This window comes from Colius striatus, chromosome 1 (assembly GCF_028858725.1).
Source record: "Colius striatus isolate bColStr4 chromosome 1, bColStr4.1.hap1, whole genome shotgun sequence".
NCBI classification, from domain to species: domain Eukaryota; kingdom Metazoa; phylum Chordata; class Aves; order Coliiformes; family Coliidae; genus Colius; species Colius striatus.
In genome coordinates, this window is record NC_084759.1 from 109,775,019 (window position 1) to 109,799,269 (window position 24,251).

Below are 24,251 nucleotides of genomic sequence, written 5' to 3' on the forward strand. Positions count from 1 at the left end.
TGTGCCCCAGAGTCACAACCCAGTGATGCTCCGGCACTCGAAGATGCTTACTGAACAGCTCTTGTCACTAATACTTTCTGCCACCTAAGTGTTACGGCTAACCTCTTTGTCAGTACACCCCTTACCGCTGCAGAAAAGCTTTCCAGCTCATGAGCATGTCTGCAAGTTTCAGGTCGAGAAACACAGAGTGCAATGAGGTCAAGAAGGCGGTGCAGGTGACCATTGACAAGTAGTCAGCAACTCCTAAAGTTGCACGTGCAGCAGGGACTCACACACCTGCCACATGAGGGTAGAGAAACATTGTAGAGGCAGGCATATGACTACTGACAAGGTACAAGCAAATTACAGCAGGACATGGTGGAAACAGTAGAGCCACTGAACCGCCAACCCTACATGCTTTAAAAAGTCATTTACGTAATTAGATTGCACTGAAAAGAAACCCAAAAAGCACAAGATACTTGACAAAAATGGGACACGTCAACAGTTCTGAAACAAAACCAGGTCAATGGTTTTTGCAGTCCCGAGTTTATTTATGCAGATAGTGAGGTGAGGATTGGTGTCAATGTCAGGCACTCTGACATAAAGCCAAGCTACCACCTTTCACCTGTCACCTTACTTCTAAAATCTACATTTTCCTGCAAACTTGTTATCTCTCCAGCACTGAAAAGAAATACAGAGAAAAAAATAATTAAAAAAACCCCAAAATTAAAACCCACACGTGCTGCTTTTGACTTAAGCTTGCGTCCTGCTCCCTCTGAATTTAGCAGCACACTCAAGGAACAAGATCTAATGTAGTTGTATTAATGACACTTGATTATTTAATATTTTATGCCATTAATGAGTTCTTTTTAATATGCACTAAAACACATCAAAAGATAATGAATGTTTGATGTGGCCAATCAAGATCACTAAGGGAAATGCTGAGCAGGGCACAGAAATCCAGGCTAAACTGACAGTAGGCTTGAAGGAGGGAAATCACTAGAATACAATTTCCTGGTTTTGTTTTAAAAAGGTTAACAATCATCTCCTCTTGTTTAACAAGGTAGAAGGCACATTCAAGCAGCAAGCATAAAATTTCTGACACATCTGAATTACACTGATCTAAATGGTGTTCCACTGAGCAAAACGTAGCTAAAGATACAAGACCTTGCAATACTCACATTCAATTCAAATGTAGTTTTAAGAAGACAAAACTTCGCAAAGCAGTTGATGAACTCACGCATCATTAGGGATGGTACAAACTTCCTCTGAACTTCAGATGGCAATGTACATCTAATTCTTCCTTGCTCTTCTGACAGGAGGGAAGGGAACCCACGAGATAATCAGTCTACTGATATACAGTCTAATGTTTTGTGAATTCTGAAGGCATAATTTACAGGGAAATGAGGTGGCTTGGTTCTGGGAGTTTTAAAACAAAGATAAATGAGCTTCATTGGATGAGTTAATATACATATTCCTCAAGAATGGCTTCCAATCATCCCATGCCAGAGGTGCCTGAACACAGTTCATGTTCGATTTTAAGGCTGCTATGGGTGCAGGTACACAGTTTCATTTCCCTGCTCCCTGGTAAACTGAGAACCTGAGCTGCTCTAAGGGACACAAAAGATCTTCAACTTCCATTTTCAAATAATTAAACATTATTTTTACCCTAATTGTTTTACTCCAATATTATTTTTTAGCTAATTATAAAAGCAGAGCTCCTCTGTATCTTTATACAGTAATGCCATCTAAATAAACAGCTGCTCTTGCTTCTATTAGCCCTGAGCTGTCCGTCACCCTTCATTTGCTGCGTGGCCTTGGTCTGCAGGGTTCCCACAGGCAGCTCTGTTGCCTGCAGGCAAGGGCATGGCACAGGGCTGGAACCAAAGCAGAAAGCTTTCACACTGACAAGAAAAGGAAACACAGTGACTTCTCTCTTTTGTGTTGATGGAAGCACTTATTGCAGAAAGAATGGCTTGGCCTTCTACTGAGGGCCAAGCAAGCCGAGATCCATTGGTCTTTCTCTGCACAACAGAGATCTTTATTTCACTGATGCTTCCAGTAGCTATCACCCATACCTATTCCACTTGAATTATTCTGTGTTTGATCAAAGCGGTACACAAAAATTGGTCTTACCAGTGTTTTATGCAGTGACATAAATATTATTTCAGTTTATGGCACATACAGCTTTTAACAGATCCTGGAATCTCTTTTTACAAGGCTGCTCTCACTGCCAGTTTTGATGACATTGCATACCAAAAACATACTAATCTTTCTCTTCCACTATGCACAGAAATTTGTTATACACTCCCATAGCATGTCTATCCTCTGTATACTATTACCAGCCCATGAAATCCTTCCTGTCTGATATTACAGTCTGCTTCTGTGTTGAAGACACGTTCCTATGTTATGTGATCAGTAAATGTTATTCACATAGTCCTACTTCTTCTGCCACTATTATTAAAGAGTAATATCCAGATCAGTTCTTACAGATACTCACTAATCATCTCTTTAGACCCAAACTTTCTCCTGCAGCATGTCCTACTGACACTTTCTTGTGAGCCACTTCACTATGTCCTTTACAACGCCTGTACTAAACTCTTCTCTGTTCTGTGTAGCACCATGGAAAGCGATCCAGATAAATCCACCATCCACTCCTATGAAGCAATAATCCTTTACAGAGTAATCAGTTTGGTTATCCTCATAATCAACCATTGCTAAACCTGCTGTGCACTTAATCTTACTTTCCATGTTCTTCTCTTATGTATTTTCCATAACTTTAATCCAGAAGAATTTCATCCCGTTGAGGTGCAAAATAAACAGATTTGTGATTGGTCACCGCTCTTCCCATCCCTGAAGCATTAGCAGCATGTTCCCTATTCTTCTGTTGTATGGAGAACTGACTCTGTAGTGGTTCAATCTCAATTTTGGCAGCCAGTGAAAGAACAGTAAGGATTTTTTAGGGACAACCAATGCACAAGTAACTGAAATATCTGAGGACAGAAACTTTATGGACTGTTCAGATGGACAACATATATGTTTATCCAGACAGACACACTCACCTGCAAGGGAGGTACTGCTATCACAGCTTCATGCTATGTGAGATTCAATCACCAAAATCCTTATGAGATGACTCCAGAGTTCTCTCTGGGATTCCTCGCTCGTCCTCATCCATTTTAGCAAAGCTTTTTGAAGGTCATTTTTAACTTTGCATTAGAGGTCACACACTCAAAGTAGTGTTTCAATTGTATCTTACCTGTGAATCACAGCTGGGCTTCCCAGGATTTCTAACATGAAGATGATGACATAAAGTTAAGTTTCTAGGCCATCATATCTACCATTCTCCCCTTATGCTTTGCTAATTATTTTCTGACGTTTTCCCTTTTATCCCCACCTTGCTTGTGTCTGCAAGTAGTTTAATCTTTTATAGAATATTTGCCTCATTCTCTCCTCCCCTTCTTTTCATCTTCCTCTCTCTCCCCATTTCACATACATCTTTCAAAAAAGCCCACCAGTTTTAAATCATCTGGTAATAAACTACAATCAAACTCAAAAAGAGGCATGGGTAACCACATGATCCCATGTAAGAACAGAAAGCCTGTGTAACAATTGAGGTCTCACTACTCTTATTCATCCCAATGGAAAGTTTAGGTCCAAGTCCTTCAACAGTATCAAGCAAAAGATTCACCTGCCACAAACTTATAAATAATTTAATGGGTGTCTCATGATACCCATTGTATCTCAGAACTACCCCGTTTCCCCTCATGCGGGGTGGCTCCTGCTTCCCTTTTCTTGGCAACTATACTGTAAGTCCTCTGGAGTTAGTCTGTTCTCCTTCACTTCTTCCCTAACAATCTTCACAACCTCTCTCCTGGCAAAAAAGAGGGGACGTAAGGATTTCTCTTGGTGTTTAGCTCTGTGAGTACTCAGGACCGGGTTACTTTCAGGACAACTGCACAGGCAGCAGCATTCCACAGCCTCACTTTGTCCTTTCCCTGGAGGCCCCAAAAAGCCTGCCCACTAAGTGTCTGACATGCCAGAAATGTAACTACTTGAAGTTATGTGCAGGTGCATGACAACTCATCTGAAATAAACAGCTCCAAAACTTCTCTGCCTCCATCTGCCATGCTGTACTAGAATGTGAACAAACGAGGTACAATATAGATAGGAAGTTGCTAAAAAACTATTCTGGTTTACTTGCTGTATTTCTACGAGCAGAGAGAAACTTCATTGATAAGTCCTTTTGTTCAGAGTGCCAAGGGAAATGGGCATGTTAGGTGACTAATGATGTTTTTCCATATGAAAACAAGCCCTTATTTTAACAGACATAATCATAAAGCCCCAGAGCACAACTTTGAGATGCACACTATATTGTCTTAGAAAGATTCAACAATATTAGACTTATTTTTAGCATGCAGCAGATTTAAATATTTTATGCATCAATAATATATATAATAAAGATAATTAGATGTAGAATATAAACAGCTGCCATAATACACAGTTATATGTACTTATCTTCAATGCTGCTTTTATCTATATGGGATTGGCCAAACTAAGAGGAAATAAGAAAACCCTCTGTAATAGAATCATCAAATCATTTTGGTTGGAGAAGACCTTTAAGATCATCAAGGCCAACCACTGATCTAACACTGCCAAGACCACCACTAAAGCATGTCCCTCAGCACCTCATCTACATATATAGCTTATATTGTTGCAAAGCTTGGGTCACTGAAATTGCTTAGAATGCCCGAGTCATTAAATTTATCCAGTACCAACAAACAGTTGACAGTATTGCCAGAATTTAAGTAGTTGTAAAAATACACGTGCACTGTATCTATACTATGAAAATCCAATCAAGGGTCTAATGTACCTGGAATAACTTTTATCAGATCAAAAAGTCTGATATAGAGTATTTATTCAAAATTACTCAAATACAGCCATTTTATTTCCAGTGGCTGGAGGAAAAAAAAAGTAATTACTCTTTTCTCCCTTAGCTACTCAGGCAGTACTTGTCTCCCAGGAGAATAGCTGAGCTTTTTACCGCAAAGAGCATGCCACTTAATGAAAAATAAGCAAATAAGTATCTTTATTTCCACTTAGCTGTAGGGTAAGGAGACAAACAGTCAGTGTTGGACTCACAACAAGATTCCCGCTTCCAAGAGATAAGGCACTGAACTGTATTACCCTAACACTATAGACAAAAGATGCAGAAAAGTAAGTCTACGATCCAGAGACAGTTAATACACTGAGACATAACAAGATAAAATTAAAAATTAAATGCATTCAGAGTTGTGTCATTACAATGTGAAATGGATTATACCAGCTGGGTATCTTTTCTTAAATATTTGCATTTGTAAACAAAAAACGGCACAGGAATTGGTAATGAGTTCTGCTGAATATATTCAAATTAAAATAGCAATGTCTCTTAACAAAAAGAATCTAAAAAGCAGTTTCATCTGGGAGAAGGAAACAAGAGGAACATAGGAAAACACATGCAAAGTAGCAGGGTACATAGGAAGCAAGAGGAAATGAGAACTGCTATATCATTTCTTTTGAACAAACTCTTAATTCAATAAAATGTGTTATCCTCTGAACTGCATATCCAGTAATTTGTGTCCCCATTTTTTTTTTCCTTTCAGCTGAGTTCCCAGCTCCCAGAATAAAGCTGTCACTTCAGTCAGCAGGTGCTTTCATTCCCGCCTCCAACCTACAACAGTTATGACAAGAGATTAAGAAAAACAGCTACCCCGGGCAGCCCGGGCTGGTGCGTAATGAACGGTTTAACCCTGGATAAATCTAATGACAACTGTGGGTGGTTTTGATTGAAATGACAAGGCAGTTTATCACTCGTCGTTCTGTCACAGAGATCAGCAGTGCTAACATTTTCTGCTGAGTTGAGGGGAAAGCAGCCTGAAACTCGTGCATTTTGGAGGCTGTTTACAAAAAACATTGAAAACAAAAGAGGTCAGCCTCAGTGTTGAAATACCTCTCTGGCCTTCAACAGGTCAGCAGTGGAAGAGCTGTAGTTTCTGAGAAGCTGTTGCATGAAAACACCACAGTCTCTGGAGACAGACAGGAAATTTAAAACTAAATTACCTCAGCTATTCAGTTTACCTTCACTTGAAACTCCCAATAGCAACCTGCTTCACTATAGGGGTTATGTTTTGCTCATTGGTGAGTGTTCAGTGCCCATAAAATGGTAACAGCAAGATTCAATTGCTATTATAAAGCATTAAATAGTCTTGAGTGTTCCAGCCATCAATTACTGCCATTTTGGACGATACTATTCTCGGTGTTACAGGTGTATCTGTTCAAATACAGCAGTTGTCCACAAAAGACAGCTCATAGATCAGCCCTGCAAAGACCTGTGTTTCTGTTTAATCTTTGCTTCTATTAGTGCATTACTTTCTGGATCGTATGAGGTGCTACACAATCAGAATCCAAGTAACAAAGGCGGCTGGTAAGCAGCACAAGCGCAGCAAGAGGTAACTGCTGTTTGAAGTTCACGTGTCAGATGAGTGACAGTCCTGGATCCAAAATCACCACAAATGGAAAAGTTATGTGGCAGCATCATAGGACACCCAGCAGTGTGAGAGACATTGTGGTTTCTGGGTATAAGAGGGAAATTAATATTACAGCTTCAGACCCCATAACATTACTGAACTTGTTTGGTGCATGAATTTGAAGACTGTGGCCTTATCATGTTTTCATTTTCTACACCCACACAGAGCCTTCCTGAAAGCCCCTCTATTTTTTTGCCATTAACTTAGCCCGGCATTTCTAAAGGGGAAGAATTCAAATCGGTCTCTTTCAGCCTGGAGAAAATTTATGGTGGCTCCTCTGCCTCCCACTCCTTTTCAACACCTTGGAAAAACCCTACTGTTTTCAATTTACATATCTTTTCAGTTACAGATGCCAACATTTTAAGGTAGTCAAATATTCATCATCTCGCTGCTTTGTGAAGACCAGTTGCAGCTGAGAGTTTGCTACCCAGCACTAATCCTAGGACATCTGTGTTAATGCAGGCACACTATCTGGTCTCACAGCAAGCCCCTGGGAACTCAAGACCTTACTACTGTTCTTCATATGTATTTTGCTTGAAACAAAATGAAAATTTATTTCTCTATTAAAATGTTGCCAGAAATAAGAAATTAATCAAGAGGGTGGACTGATACACCTTCCTTCCACTGAAGACTTCAATTTAATACATCAGTTGTCGTATTGTCATTTCAAGAGAAAAACAGACTCAAAGCAAAGAGAATTCCTTTCTGGCCATAACACAACAATCTGTCATTTTGCCACAGAAGAACACATGGTAGGCTTTATGGTGGTCATTTTTACCTTGACCCCGTTCTAATGTCAGCTGTTAGTGTCCAGCTCTTTCAAGGAAAAGTCAACTTTGCCATTTCCATACAACAGATGGTTACTTAAAGAGAAATCCTGCTTCCTTACTCTTGTGATTTTCAGCACATCTTTAGCATTCCCAGTAACAAGGGTAGTATTATAGAAAGATATTCTCTGTTTAACAACCAGTCTCAAATCTTGTATCTGATACCAGCTAAGACTTCCCTTTCCCAACAGACTCTCTATCTTAACCTGAATGCTAACTGACAAATTTCATTCACTTATCTCCATGTTCCTTTGCACTTGTCCCTTTGAACTCTTCTGTATAGTAATCTTTCAGCATTCCCTGCATCGTGTTATGAAGCACTGAATGGATTTTAACTATTTAAACATTATATGTCATAATGTCACGTCTGTGCCTCTGCCTGCTTGATGTGGCACTTTCTGTCAATCGGATTTTGCTTTGGCTAATGAATTTAATTTCTTTTTTTATTTTTTTCTAATTTGGTGGTTGTAAAGATATGTAGAGTATCTTACAACTCATCTACTATATGCTTCAGTGCTGCATTTATCTTCCAGTCCTTTTCATTCTTGCTGCACAACAGCTTGTGAGGAGATACTTTTCTTATCTTAAGATGAGTTTCTATTTATATCACTGTTTTCATACATAAATAGCAACGTAAAACAACATCCCCTTGTTTTGGTGAAAACTCATAATCGAGGGTCCTGAAATATGCTTTTGCATAAATAGCTTCTTGCCTGCTCTAGTCTAGTCTTCCATTCTATTAGTCCACCATGAATTCAGACATGGAAACATGCTATAGCTAATGGCTAAAGCAACTGGCAATTCTATTGCAACAGTCCTGGTTGTACTGCAAGACCAAAATGGAATGACCGTACTGTAATGACAACTATAAAAAGCTGATTTTGCAGCACAGCTTGACTGATTTTGCACAGTAGCTTCTTTCTGTCTGCTTTCACAAAAGGTTTCATCTGAAGTGAGGCTTTCGGGAGATTTCCCATTCATATTGCAACTCTGATACTTGTTGAGTGCTAATAGTGGTCAAAAGTCTGGAGTAGCCAATCTAGACTAATTTCATAGACTGAATGCTTTACTCAGTTAATTTCTGATACATGATGCTGGTTATGGACGTGACATGTCACACACCGAACAACACACCACTGAGCCCTCTCTCCTTCTATGACCCCACACAATCCACCTACCAGCAACAGTCCACTTGGAGGAGAAAGAACACAATGTTGGCAATGACCTACTCCTTGGGGTCAGCAACATGAATAGATCTCTCAAACCAAAAAAGACATATCAAAGGTGAATTTCCTTATATCAGAGCATCACCCTACTCTTCCTTTATCAGACAGCATAATGAATTAGACTTGTCTCCTCCTTGTAGCCCAGTATGTCTCAGTCATCTATACAGCCAAGTAGAGGTATGTATATATAGTTTAATGGTTTCCTGATAGTTTTTTTTTTCTTCCATATGAAACCAACTCATCAATACCTTTCCAGAGCTGACAGAATCTCTATGGTTGTGATCAACTGTATAGGTATGTTCTGTCATAAAACTGAACATTTCATTGAAACAGTATTAAAATAAAACATTGCTGGTGGGTTTTTTTAATTTATTTTGAATTCAACAGACAAGTTGCTTGTATCTAATGGTAACTGCAGAGGCAGTTATTGCTGTGCTAGAGACCTCAGACTTGTTAAAATTCAGAAAACTGGGGTTTGATGTAAATTTTAGAGCCTGCATGTCACAGAGCTGCATTATGTTCACACTTGTAAGCTGGCTAACAAGGATCATCAACAACAAAAATTCAGAAGTTAAACATAGATATATCTATTATTGATTGATATCCAATCAAGAAGGCTGCTGAAAAGCCCTTTCTTCAAATTTAGTTGCAACTGCCATTGCTCTTCACACTGACAGTTCAGAGAGCCTGTATATGAAAGAAGAGAAAAAAAGGTCTTGTGTCTCACAATTCCATTAAAAAGATCTCTACTATTCCTTTCTCCGGTCTCAGTTTAAATTCTCCTGAAACAGCAGTAGTTTTAACCAGTTATCTTTCCTTTATTGTTTTATTTTTATTATTTAAAAATAAACTGCTACTGAAATATAGCATCGGATCCTAGACAGCGAGACACAAGGCAAACAATAACATACACACACGCACACCCCAACCTACTTCCCCACCAAACAGAAGAAAATTGGAGATAGAAAGATCACAGGAAGGGATAGAGCCAGCTTTAGAGGAAGAAGTTAATCACTCATGTAACCCCTTTCACATATTCTTCTCATCTAAGATACACATTTATTGAATGTACTTCACTAGATTATATGAACATTATATGAACATCATATGAACAACATCCGAATCAGAACACCCAGTGAGCAGGTCAAATCAATATTTTATCCTCAGTAACAATAATTTAGTTATTCTATTCTAAATTCTTCTATTATGAGGTTTGATGAAAGTTGCTTTGATCCTTTGTATTTTCATTTCTCAACCTGTACTTCAGGGATAATAAAGCAAATCTGACCATACAGAGAGACTGAGAGAATTTTGTTCTTTCTCAAAGCTTTCATACAGCAGGGAAATCACACATTTCCCTAAAATAATATCAAACGTATTATTCTTAGCAGGCTCTTGTTATTCAACAAATTCAATATTTTAAAACCATGAAGTCTGCTAGCCTTTAGCTTCCAATAATGCAATTCTAAAACGTGAAAGGCACACACACAAAGCCTTTTTTTTTATAGTAGAAAATTGCACTGTATCTGATTTTTCAACAATTATGTTAACATTATGCTTCACAGATCAGGGAAAACTGGATGTTATCAAATAGTATTTCACATTTCATTAGTATTTGTGTTACTCAAGCAAAAACTCTTGTGGTTTGGTTAAGAGCTGTATATCATTCTAATACACATATACCTTAAAGTATCCAGTTTCATTGTAGCAGTTCTTATTGAGACAACTCTTACACGAATTAGATAACGTAAATGGTCAGTTACTGTGGTCTCAGATACGTATTAAAGAATAGCAAGTGAATAAATAAGATGAAGGAAAAATAAGAGCTTGAATAGGGTTTACAAGAAAAGGTGAATAAGGCACTTGTAAACTAGCTGACAGAATAAATATTGAAATTGTAATTTCCTACTGGAAAGTTGGAAACCAGGACAGATTAATCTTTAATACATAATGGATCTGCAAAGGGGAGAAGTTTGTGTTGTTCATTCAAAAAGTAACTTCAAGTTCAGCATGTCAGGTTGGAAGGATACTTGTGAATGACTTGTACTGAGACACATGCGAGACTTAACATATCCATGTAGGAAAACATCCAGGGATGTACACAGAGAATAGTCAGAGAAAGATCAGTATAATGAAACTTAAAAGGGTATTTATGAATTCACATTTCTGGATTTCCTGACTTCTGTTTGAATCTTTAAACCATTTAATAGCAGTCTTTACTATTAAGAAACAACAATAAACCTCAGATGCATCACTGGTGAGAAAGTATGTAACTAGAAAGATATAGCCACACCTATAAAAGACAAAACCCAGGTAGTACACAGCAAGGGAAAGGAAGTAGGATAGAAACAGAAGATGTTTCAGCAGCAATAGCTCTCACCACCTCTGAATCAGTAATGTTAAGCTTAAAGAAAAAATATTCTATTATTCCTGGCAGCTGCTGAGAAAACATTATTTCCCTCATCTTGGGCTGCATGTACGCAACAGAAGAATTTCACTTATAGAAAACTGATGATTATCTGATAAAAGATGATCAGATTACCTAATAGACTTTGTAATTTTAATATGTATGCATATAGTGGTAAACTCACGCTTGCTAAAAATCATCTTTGGTCCTTAGTAAATCTACGTTTTAAAATAGCTTCAATGATGGATGCAAAACATATTTTCATGCTAATATATCAAATATAACACTGAAGAACTCAATGGGTTTGCACAGATCTGCTTGTAACGTGCTTACAAACACATCTGTGCATTTTTTCTTGCTCTCCACACATACGCTTGTGCATCGCCTATAGCATCTGTATTTGTATCTAGTCACTAACTTATACTGCATAAGTATGTATTCTCAAATACATAAACAAGAATGAAGGACCAAGGAAGGTCTCCTTGGTCAACATTCTCTTGCTCTGACAGGTAGCTAACTGAGAAAGTCCATTCCATAAACTCAGTAAACTCTTCCCAAGTAAGAATTCAGCTTCTACTCCCTTTGCCCAAGAATAACCTATACCAAATTTATTTGAATCGAGTGAACCCTTCTTCTGATCTCCCTGAAGTAATTCAAGAACCATTTTATAGCTATTTTTTATAATGGGCACTCTCATTTTCATTTCATTTTCTCTCCTCTCAGTATGTTTTAGGCAGCGATCATTACCTGTATCAAATCCTCTGCACCAATGGGCAAGTGTTCTTTTACACTCTACAGACAGATGTTGAAGAGGCATTGTTTTGATGAGTTATACATAAACTCCATTTGAAGTGCCACTTGACTTTAGGGCTCCATTTCCAAATATTTCACACTTCCCCTTATCCCTTCTCAGCTCAAGGCCCCAAAACTGAAAGGCTCTTGTAGCTTTCAGGCAAGCTCACAGCCCTCTGGTTCTCATATATGACACAGATAATAGATAAATGCCATGAACTGAGCATTTTCCAAGCCACATTATAGGTATTATCCCATATAAGCCAAAACATCCTGAACAAAGGCTCTGCTGAAGTACAGCTCCCCTTAGGCAACTTCACTTCTCAGATGCCAAAGACCAGGGAATTCAAGACCAGAGTGCTGTGTTTGGTGCCTGAGGCAAAGAAAAGCTAGAAAAACTGCAATCAATCCCCAAAGGAAGCCCTTGTCTCAATGCCTATTTAATAGTTAATGCACAAGGCAAGTCCTCGGTAGCTGTGCTACCTGTGAGAAAAGCAGCATGTAGTTAGAAGACAGACAGCTGAGAACTGAACTTCAACATCTACTGAAATTCAAGAACTATTTCCATTTAAAAAAACCATATGTTTTAATTAGTCTAAGTGCCATATTTAGACATTACAATCATCAGGCCCCAGCATCAGTGTTCTCATGGGAATAAAAGGTGTAATTGTTCAAATACAAAAGGAAATAATTGTTAAAATATATTTGCAATCCCATTACTGCTGTCTCTAAGCAATAACACTCATGCTCCCATCAGCTTTAACACCATCATGTTAGGAGCTGTACCAGCATGAACCGTGACAGCAAGCCTGTATTGCATGGAGCGCAGGGAAGGTTTTTCATCTCTAGAGCAGATTTTCTAAAGAGCTCAAGATGCTTTGTAAGCATGAAATAAAAAATAGTCTGTACATTATTTTTCCTCTCTCTCTTCACTTCAGGAAGAGTAACAGCATGTTTGTAACCAAGACTTTACTTTTTTGCTTCTCTCGTCAGTTCAGTTGAATCTAGAACGATAACAGTATTTTAAAGAGTGGAAAGGAAAAGGTTGGCCATTTTCCCCAATGCAAGCAAAGGTGGCCCTGTAAGCAGTAAAGGTCACTGTGAATGTAGTGGAAAATTAGACACAGCTACTTCTTAATTTCCTAGATATAAAATACATTACACTGGAAGATCCAGAGGATACTTCATAGATCTCAGTTTTCAGAACACCACCAAGAAATCAGCAAATAAACCTCTTCATTGAATAGCCAAGCACTAAAATATCATATAGTTTACAGAACCATGTGTGTTAACACTTTAAGTGTTATTTATATATCAATCCAACAGACAATTTAAAGTTAACAAAAACAGCTAAGTGTGGCCCACCTCTATTAAGCTTGGAGGCTGGTTTGTTGGAAAGCCTATATACATTCCAGTGGCTTTGAATAGGTTGCACAATAAATCAGCCACACCTAAAAGTATAAAACCTGCAATCCCACTTTTCTATTTTCTTGCTTTATCAAAAAAAACAGTACTGTTTCACTAAGGGAAGAAAAACATTGCAGAGTGGTGAAGATGACAGTGATTGAGGATGTCAGAATTATCTACAAATCCTTCAGACAAGATCCCAAAGTCCAAACTTCCCAATTGAAATCATTTACATACCATTCATATGGATTTTTCGTAGTATCTGAAAAGCAATCTTCCTAATTAGACAAATGGAAAAGCAACAGAAGGTACTTTAAAAATTTTCAGAACTACAACGAAACAAGACAACATGTTAAACCGAAAAACTCTGAAAATGAACACCACAAAGTAAAACTGCTTTAGGATTTAAGCATTATTTAACTGCAGACTTCATTAAAATCACTTTGTAAATCACTTATACATATAAATTGTCAAAACTTATATAATATAGCTACTTAGAGGCACTCCTTTCCACAGATATAAGACACCTTCTAACTCTGGATGAAGCTGAACACTACTATGTTTTTATTATAATATGACCCCAAAGGTTCAAAAGAGGTGGAAATCCCATTGAACCCAAAGGCATAGAATGAGAAACTTTCAACTTTCCAAAACATTTGTATATACTGTAGTCATTACAGAGGTGGCGGTGACTCAAAAACGCATCACTAATTTGGTTTTCAACTAGCCGATAACAGAGTATTTCCTTCAGCATAAATCTTAGCTGCAAAAATCTGGCTGAGCAGTTCAGTAATACCTAAGCAGTTTGCCTGAAGTAGCTGAAGAGCTACCTAAACGAGATCACTAATTTAAAGCTAGTTTAGGTATGTTAAGGTAAGTGGCATTTACTAAAACACCACCGTGACCTAATTAGAAGGTGAAAGTTTGACAGAAATGATATACCATCCGCACATGACAGTTACGGCACGTAGACAGCACATTTAGAGGAAAAGCTGCTTGCCAAACCTTATTAAATACCCGAAGCTCTCCTTTTTGGCTCCAGATAATCCTTCACTTCAAGAAAAGTTAGTGTGTGTGCTGGGCTTTCTCAGATTGCCTCTGCTCATCATCTTTCATGTTGCTGACTCCCTCAGATCCTCTTAAGATTTAGAAGCCTAGGACCTTCTTCTAGATCTTTCAGTCCTGCATAATTACATATGGTTTCAGAAGTGGCAGAGACATCAATATGTAAGTATATGTTATCAGTATTCACATTGATGTTATTCTCATATACCCAGCCAGAAGAGAACCTCTATGCCTCATTTTGCAGACAGCCTCACACATAGGAGCCTGTTAAGGAGTTCTGGTCCTGCTGAAAGACGATGGCTACTAAAGAGAGCATAACTTCTGCAAGAGTGGATGGGGAAGCTCTTAGATACAGATACTGCATTAACAGATGGCAAAGGATTAGACTGATTCTATAAAATACGACTGAAGTTAAGAATGTTTTTTGGTTTTGCAGAGGTTTATCCTGCTCATCAGAAACACTTGCCAGCACAATTTCCAATGACACATTAATTAGAGAATGTTTCAAGACTCCCATTAGAAGCTATCATTGAAACCAGTGAGTATCCCTTGAATGGCTTCGCACACGGGAGACCCATTCAAACTCCTTCTCCGAGTCACACAGAATAATTGCTATATTACTATATAACTTTTCCTCATCACAGAACACTAATTGCTCAAAGACTTCAGTGTTTCTCAAAAATACTTTGGAAGTTTGAAGAAGTTCTTGGGGTTTGGTTTACCCCAGTGGAAAAATGTGCGTTTGTGTGTGTATGTTAAAATCTTCAAAACAGTTTAGCAGAAATTTGCTTCCCTTTAAGCTCTATTTTAAATCTGATATTCTACTAAAGCCATCGTGTTTAACAAACAGGCATTTGGCCCAAGATATAAAAAGAAGAGCAAGAGAGAAAGGGGGCAAACCTGTTAGCTACTTCTTTGCAGCTGAGAAAGATAAAATCAGATAAAAACACCCTGGAAAAGATGTTACAATAAGATAGGGCTGAAGGTTCATATCTGTAACTTCTTTAAGAGAGTTATAAAGAAAGAAATAAAAAAAAATTGTTTCAAGACTGAAAATCTGCTGCTGTTTTTCTGTCAGAAGTGACATAGCTAACAGCAGCAACAAACCCATTATAGTATTGCTGGGTTTTGAGGCAAGTAGTAAAATAACATCCAAGTTATTAGAAGAGATTAATTTAGCTGCATGAATAGACAGGAGCAGGAAAATTCCAGTTTTGCCTTGTTCACATTAGAACTAGAGACATTTGAAATTTAAGAGAGAATTGAAAAAACAAGGTAAGTTAAAGCTGCTGCTTCTACAGATAAGTAGTTTTGTGAGACTCATGGTTTTTTAACATTCAAGTCAAGGCGAAACACTTAAAGATGTGATCAAAACGCATCCTTAGGAGGAAGATCAATTAATGAAATGTGTATGCATAACTAGTTCCCATTTCATTTTAGGCAAAACTCTTCCAAAAAACCAAAGCTCTTAAAAATCTATAGTTATTTTCAAACTTTTGAGGATGGACCATAATTTTGAAGTTAAAAGAAGTCTTCATTTGAACTTTAGATCATAGCTAAGACAGAACTGCTAATGACCTGAGAAGCAGAGCATTAAAACAAATCTCTCTGAGACCTCTTGCAAACTTTCTGTATCAAGCAAATGGATACTGCTGTGCTATTTTCAATAAAATTATTCCCAATTCACAAGGGAAAAAGAAACCTATATTCTCAGCAAACTATATGAAGCTTGAAGCAGAAAGTAGAGGCCATCTCCCAAAATGGGGGATAGAAAAGCAATCACTCCATGCAGCGATTTAGGCTCTCAAGTGAGCATATTTTATAGCTCACCAGCAGTACGTGGCCACCCATCTGTGCCATGATGCACAAGGAACAGGTTACAACACTGTGCTTTCAGTGCTAGCATTCCCTGCAGAACTTTGCTCATATACAGTGTGTGTGTGTGTAAGTAAAGCTCCCATCATCTGCTTACTCAAACAGAAGTGAGACTGAATCCTACTAAAAACACAGTTAAAACTGATTTTGCTGAAAGAGATTGAGTTGTAGGCTTTTTTTTTCCCTTTCTTTTTTTCCATTTCAAATACTTATTCTGAGAGGCAAAATTCCAGAAGGCCTTTATGGTATATATTAGCTGCTCATTTGTTAAAGTAACTGAGATGGTGTTTGACCTTCCACTTGAAATCCAGACTGGATAACCTTGCTTATCTTCTTTGGTCTACTGAGCACAGTCATAATACACAAATGCTCAGTTTTACATAGAGAAGATCAATAGTTTCAAGAAGTTAAAAATTAAGCAACTTGTGACACAGTGTTACTCCCTTTCCTTCTGAGGAAAAGGGAAATCAGAGATCGGTTGTTGAAAATGGTGGGTTTATCTCATTTACTTTCACCAATTATCTTTAAGTTTTCCACACACAAGCACTTAATTCTTACAACTTATTAATCACAGTAACTCCCCGGCACTTTGGCAGAGAATTCACATGTCCAGAGAGAGACTGAAAGAAACAGAAGCCCATTACTAATGAAGGGCTTGATGAAGGTAAATGTAGAGAAAATATTATATTATCACATGGATTACTTTGCTTGTGTTGTGTTTGTAACTCTTCAAATTCCAACAATTAAGTGCAAAACCAAAATCAATAGTAAGAATTGTTGTATTTCCTGAGAAATACGAAATTATAAAGTTATCATTTAAAAAAAAATCAAACAGAAAAATGCACACTTACATGACTACATACAGTCCCACTCTCCTGAAAATCTTTTATTACAAATTCCCTTAACAGCTTCTAGTCTATAATGTCTAGAAGACTTGAAGTTCACCTGTGCACATTAACTCAAGTCAGGTACCATATCTCTAGGTAATAAACCATAAATTAACATAAAATACCCCTACCATTCTATGATAAAATAGCAAATGAATCTGTAGAATTGAAATAACATTCTTTTAAAAATTATCAAAAGAAAGTAATCTGCTACAAGACATTTTATGCACAGAGCAACTATGCTTGGAGTAATTCACAGAATTGTTTGCTTGATTCTTAGGAACTGTAGTTTAAGCAGACTTTATTTACATGACACCAATTATATAATATTTTTTTTACATTTATCCCGTCTTCCTTCAGAATCTCATTCTTAATACAACTTGCAAGGCTTTATTCTACTTTTGCAATCTTCAGAAATGCACCTGCATGCTTACACAAAGCGCTGCTGAAATTACCTTACTTACACAAAAGCCCAAAGCAACGATTCCATGCAAATTTGGGTCACGGAGAGAGAATCAGAGAGAGGGAGACAACTCCACAAAATTCCACTAAAGCTTCTTTCTTGTAATTGGTTTTACAGGGCTGGATGGGAAACAATGTAAATAGCAACAACACATAGTAGACAGACACGGAAATCATTTCTCTTACCAAAAGTTTGACGTTGGGCTCTCCGACTGAAGCTTGCTAACATGTAACCCAAAAAATGAGCTAATATTATAGTAATTATATATCTATAATATGATACGAGTCAAAATTTTTCTTTCCAAAAATTTAAAGTCCTGCTGTATTAACCATAAGGTCCCAGCCAAGGAATCAAATGTATGTATCCTTTTTAAAGGTGTCATTCAAACCACCCAGCAATTTCTGAATGACAAAATAAACATTCGATGACTAGGGACACGCAGTACCTAATGTTAGGAAGTTGATCTCTTTCACGGAAACTATGTTTGCTGACAGTATTAAAAAGTGACATTGTCACACTATATCAAATTCTTGTTTCAAGTTGATCTGGTGAGTAACAAATCATCATACATTGATTTTTTAATTTGAGCTGAGTTACTATATTAAGTAACTCAAAATAAATGTTTTGCAAACAAAGTATCTAAGTAGTTTGGACCTTGCTTCTGTATACAAGTGCCCACAAAAAGAACCTCGATCCACTCACAGGATCTGTGCAAGTATGAGGATTTGCTCTAGCACATCAAATAGTTACCAACTGGACACATCTGTGCTTTGTTTGCTTTATAGGGAGATATACATTATGGGGAACTGGAACAAATTTGCAATACATACTTATGGACTAAATATTTGGGAAGCTTTTTAAATAAATATTTGGCTCTTTCAGGTTTAGCTGTCATGCCATTCACAGCAACATTCTAAGTTAAATGAATGTGAAACACTCACACTTCTGGCTGGAATAAACTGATAAATAAATTCAGATGAATACCTAGAAAAAGAGGGTTTTAGTCACATAGCTCTTTCCTTTATGCAGTGGCCAACACACACTTACTTGCAAAAAGACAGCACCCAAATTAGTATTCCCTCAATAATTTCCTGGATGTCGCATCTTATCCTATTAGAAAAGTGCTTCAGCACATTATACTCAATAACTATAAAATTCATTAATTTGTTTTTCCAATTGAAATTTTGAGGCTATCAGGAAAGCTTCTCTAGATGGTCTCCAGTTCTAAACATCTGACATGCTTGTTTCTGACCAGAAAACTTTTTTCTCTGCTTCTCAACCACAAGCATTGCAGCATCCTGAAGCAGGTCAGCCTATCGCCCCCAAAATAGCAATTGCCTTAAAAAAACCACCCAAATCTGTGACAGGTTTTATAAGTGTGTTGCTCTTTTTCCATTTCTGGCACCATGCAGGCTTGCATTTTCAAGGTTTCCTTTATGAACTAGAAAACTTGAGCAGGAAATTAGAAAAATTTACTTATGGTGAGAGTTAAGATTTTTACTTAAGACAATATCTTGAATTTTAAGTAAATCATATATGATGAGATTTCTTAAAAAAAACCCACCAAAATCACAAGTGCTGACAATTAGCCACCCTCCAGACTTATTCAGCGTGTCTTACTATGGTTTACGCTATGATTCATTGAATTTTCAACCTTCATGCCTCGTCAGCTTCCATCAAATTCTAATTTGGTATATATTTCACCACCATATTCAAAGAGATGTGTTGTCATTGTGGCTTCTCCTTCACTTAAAAATATAGCAAATATAAAAATGTTCTGGTACCCAGAAAGAGCAAGGATATAGATGAAGTTTTCACTACAATTGTATGCCATGAAAGAGACAGCCCAAACAGTACAAGCTTGCCAGAAGCACGTTTAACATACCCTTACATACCAAAAGATGTGAAGATGGAAAACTCCAAACTTGCCGTTCTTCTTGTAAGACTTGATAGAGATATAACAAAATATTGAGAGTAAAATACAAGAAGAGCTTACAAAAGCTGATGATTTGTAACTAGAAGGCTTGTAGGGATTCAAATATTTCAAAGCAATATGGTTCAAAAGTCGAGATGGTTTGTACCCCTGAAACAGAGCTTGCATAGACACCAGCACTTGCAATCTCTGAAGCTTAGGAGCAAGCTGTTTTCACTCTATTTTTCATAGTAAAATTGTCAAAGGACTGAAAGAACTACAGATCGGTGAGCCTCACTTTCACAAAGATGGATATAGCCATTCCATGTGGGTTGGACTAGATGATCTCTAAAGGTCCCTTCCAACCCTACCATTCCATGATCCGATGAAATACATGCATTTCCCCTGTCTCCTGAGATCTGTGCATTTGAGGGAGTAGACTGGAGAAGAATTGCAAACTAAGCTTTTCATTTGCCTGCACATTTTTTCTGTTATATATGAAGTTATAAATTAGTTGTGTAGGACAAAGTGGACTTAAATGCTTTAATTGCTTTCATGAAAGCAAATCTGATTTAGACTGTCATATTTTTAAAAAAGCTAAAAATACATAGAGTTTTTTAAAGCAGTAGAACTGAATTTCATTATGAAAACAATATGCAAACCCAGTCTCTCAATATTACGTTATACAATAGTACAAATCAGAAAAACCTTCAAAATCTCAGCTTCTCACAGGCTTTGGAATAGCACAAACTGTTCTCTTAATGCTGAAAAGAAACATCAGCGAAACTTCAATTTAGCTGTTGACCGAAGCCGTATCAGTAGAACACAAAATCAACAAAATGCTTACACATCCACATGCACACAGACAAAACAGATACCTTTAACAGCATACATATATCTTAAATATTTTTAAGAAGTTGTAGCTCGCCTTCATGCCACCCTAAAAGCACACTCTATTTTCTTGCCAGAATAGTTGATGCATCTTACAGCTCTAAATAAAATATGCATCTATTCATATCTATGATGAATTGGAGATAGAGAGGAGGATTCAGTGGTTATTTGCAACTGCGCATTTTTTTTCTTTCCTTTTTAAAGGAAGTTCGGTTACAGTTTGGAGAAATTGATTGTCATAGGTACATGTTTTTTTCCTTACTTATGAGCTTCGTGCTACTCACAATTCAAGTTTGTGTGAATAACAGACAATGGCTGTCAAAAGCATTCCTCACAAGAATGTTCAATCATAAATCACGTTCTCATTCCCTTTAAGCTGATAGTGAACCTCCTTTTTTTCCCCTACTTTGGCTTTTCACCCACATAGTCTTACTTTAAAAAGACATACACACAAAGGAGAAACATCAATATATTTTCAGATAATTTTCCCTATTTCTTATATACTACATGAAAAACCAAAAGGGATGCAATCGTTAACTTGTTACTTCACTCATTAGGAATTTTACTTGGAAGGGTTCAGATAGAAAGCACTTACTCTGGAACAAGCATTAGAGGATTGAATATAGTATTGCAAGAGCTCAACAAATGTCCCTTTACAAAGAAGGGCTGCATTTGCCTACATCTTGTTCCATTCGCTAATGTGCCAGTTCATAGTTTTTTCCCATGAATTATTAATGAATCATTGTGAACAGGAAGGAGAAAAAAGAAATAAAGCATATAAAATTAAGCCTTTAATATTTTTTTTTGTTTTCCCCAGGTGTAACAAGAATTCATCTGGGAAAACTTAAAACAGTGCATATGGACATAGAGAGGGCAGTCAAAATAGTTCATATTTACTCATTTGCATTTCCCACATAGGCTTGTAAACAACTTCCAGTACACAAATCTTGTAGTCTGCAGACTTGCTAAGTCATCTGAAGAAAAGGAAGGAACAATGAACCCTAAGACCAATTACTGGTCCATTTTAATCTTCCTGTCCGTGAACAGATTACAAAAAGGCTCCTGGCATCATGGCGCCCAATAAGCAGAAGACAGTTATGCAGAGTAGCAAAATATTGTGAAAATAAGCTGTACAAGCAATATCTGCCAAGGACTGACAGTTTCTGCAGAGTTAGATAAAAAGTAGGACATTGCCCAATTCTGTTTAGCAGACGATTCCAAGAAAAGTGATTTTGTAAAGAATAGCAAAACAGGGAAGGGCTGCCCTTGAACCCTTGCACATATATTTATACATACATTGAGTATTTGTACAAATCAGTGTCATCTCATCTGCCTTATAAAAAAAAAAGGGAGCAATTCTACAACATTGCCCACATTATTCTTTTATTGCCACTGAAGCCTGTCATACTTCAGACAAAAAGTTCTGTGAACCATATGAAGATTTTAGCTGTGTTAATTGTGATATTCAGGTAGAAATATTTTAATATTCCTCTTACATCTCAACATGATTAATAAACTAATCTGCTCAGAAATTTAAATAATTTCTTTTTACACACTATTTAACAGGTTATAGAGGGAACTCAGCTAAACTTCCAGATGTACACTTTCATACCTTTGAAGGGGAAAATACAGAAAACTAAGTGCTTACATGATATGGCTTCCCATGTAATTGCTCAACAACCAAGACTGAGCGCTCTTAAATTTGTAGTCTGGTATCAATAATGCAAAATTCGCATCAGAACTCTCTAGAATTACTTAAAACATTTTTTTCCCCTCATGCCTGACTTCAGTATTCAAAAGATAAAAGGAAAGGTTTTACAAGTTCATCAGTCCCAACCTTGGTAGCATCTTTTAATTGGCCATTTGAAGAATAGGCACAAAATGCATTATAGTGAAGTGGAATGAACTCACTGTAAAGTGGCATGCAGCTTACTAGTCTGTGTCCAATTTGAGCTTGTTTTTAAAAAAACAAAAGTTCATTCCACTCTAAGAAGGCTTGCAAATGCTCCGGGTAGCAGCAGACCTTCGCTTCTGTTCTTAGCTTTAAGTCATCTTTACGGTCTGGTTTTGAGCTAAATTCATGGCAGTGTTACATTTTTGTTACTGTGTATTTTGCATCAATTACATACCAACAATTCCCTAAGTTTTGTGCTACAGTTCTTCTATTATACCTATGCTCTTAGGCTAAATACTACTATTCTTTGAACTATTACAGGTATCCAATCAAAAACACTTTCCCTCAAATCCACAGGCAACCATATCCAAATCAATGGCATCGACAGCCTATTCGAAATTTAATCCCACGTATTCTTTGTGAGTGTGAATATCTCTACAAGCTTTACCTCTATAGAGCTAGCCTCACTCACCTGACAACTATAAAAAAAACTATATTACATACTATTCTGTAAAAGTTTTCTGCCAAAAACATATAGATGGGAGCCTGAACTATTGCTATCTTGTGACAGATTAAAAGGAAAAAATGCAAACAGATTTCTTTAACGGACACATTTTGACCTAAAGTAATTTGGGTATCTTTATAGCCCTATTACACACTTATGGATACAGAGTAAAGTATAAAATATAAATACTAGAAGTATCATACTTAAATACAGTATCATACGTAGGTATGAGAAAGAGACAGAGACATCAGTCATCGAATAGAGGATGAACAGAAGGCATGTCTACCACAGAGTCCATGACTCTGCTTAAAATCCTCCTGAAATACAATCTCCACAAATTTCCAGACATGGTTCCACAGCATTAACAAGCAGCCGCAAAACCCATTTCTAATCTCCAGAAAACTTTCAAACAAAAAGTGAGGAGCAGTCACCAGAGCTGTTCAGCATAAGAATGGTGTTCATTAAATACAATTAGGGTACACGTTGTGGGGGCAACTCTTCCACTGGCTTTTGCTTTGATACATGCTCAAACATGGCCTACTAGTATGGGTATTCAGGCCTCTGCTGAGACGTCCTCTGGCTGTGAATTTTGTTGCACTTTGATCTACTAAGCTACTAAGAAGTATGTTTTTTTCTCCCCAGATTAATATGACTTTTGAAGATCCAAGCATAAAAAGCTGCTTCACTTTCTGCCCAAGTGGGGCCAGCATATATGCCACTAGTAAATACATACGGTAAAAATTACTTTGACTTTATACCATACCTAGCAGAGACAAGCATCAAGGCACACATGAAAGGAAGGACCCTACCCTTTTTCTCCTTACCTATGTCCGAGTACACTGTTTACTGCAAACGCACTACCTAACACACTGCTATGAGCAATATGACTCTAATTTTACCTAACTAAAGGCCTCTCTTGTACAGATTACTGCAAGTAGCTACATTTTCATGCTGTTACTGTCTCAAATTTCCTCTTTAAGTCACAAGGAAAGCCACTCAGTTGAGGGCCGAGACCCTTCTTTAATTACAAGTTGTTCCTTAGCTGTAGCAATCACTCCAGCAGAAGAGGAGGCCACACCACCAGTGTCGGCTGTCCTCATCTCTTCCTCCCAGCTCTCCAGAGGTTGTCACAGAGCAGCTCAACACAAGTCCTGCTGCCTCACTCATCGGCAGCCATGACTGTAGTCGTGATTAGGAGGACAGTTGTTGCTGAGTTCCTCATGCAGATACCCTCCTGCTACCAAAATGGTGGTGAATCCACCGCAGAAAAATCATGTGCTTTCCTCAAAAGAGCTTTAATATAGCTCCTTATAAATTAAACGCCTGCCATACCTGTGATTGGGAGCTGTGCCTGCAAGATAGCAAAGATCACGGTTCTCCTCCACTTCATCTTGCTCGCCCAGGTGGTGCTGAGAAGCAGGAGGCCACGGGCGAGGAGAAGAGGCAGCTCCAGAGGCTTTGCTCGTCTGCCAGCCCTGCAGGAAGCTCACCTCCTATGAGGGCTTTCTGAGTCCACCTGCCGGCAGCGACGCCGAAGCACGCGCCTTCCTCTGCCTCA

General features: G+C 37.6%; 1 protein-coding gene across 1 annotated transcript in view; it reads right to left on the reverse strand.

Moving 5' to 3' along the window:
- The window catches only part of CD247 (CD247 molecule), a gene marked incomplete at its 5' end in the record, with an annotated part of 54,649 nt that overhangs the window by 30,269 nt on the left and 129 nt on the right, over window positions 1-24,251 (reverse strand). Inside the window, 2 exon segments of the mRNA XM_010197162.2 lie at window positions 24,026-24,110; window positions 24,113-24,250. Coding sequence (XP_010195464.2) covers window positions 24,026-24,110; window positions 24,113-24,250 — 223 coding nt within the window.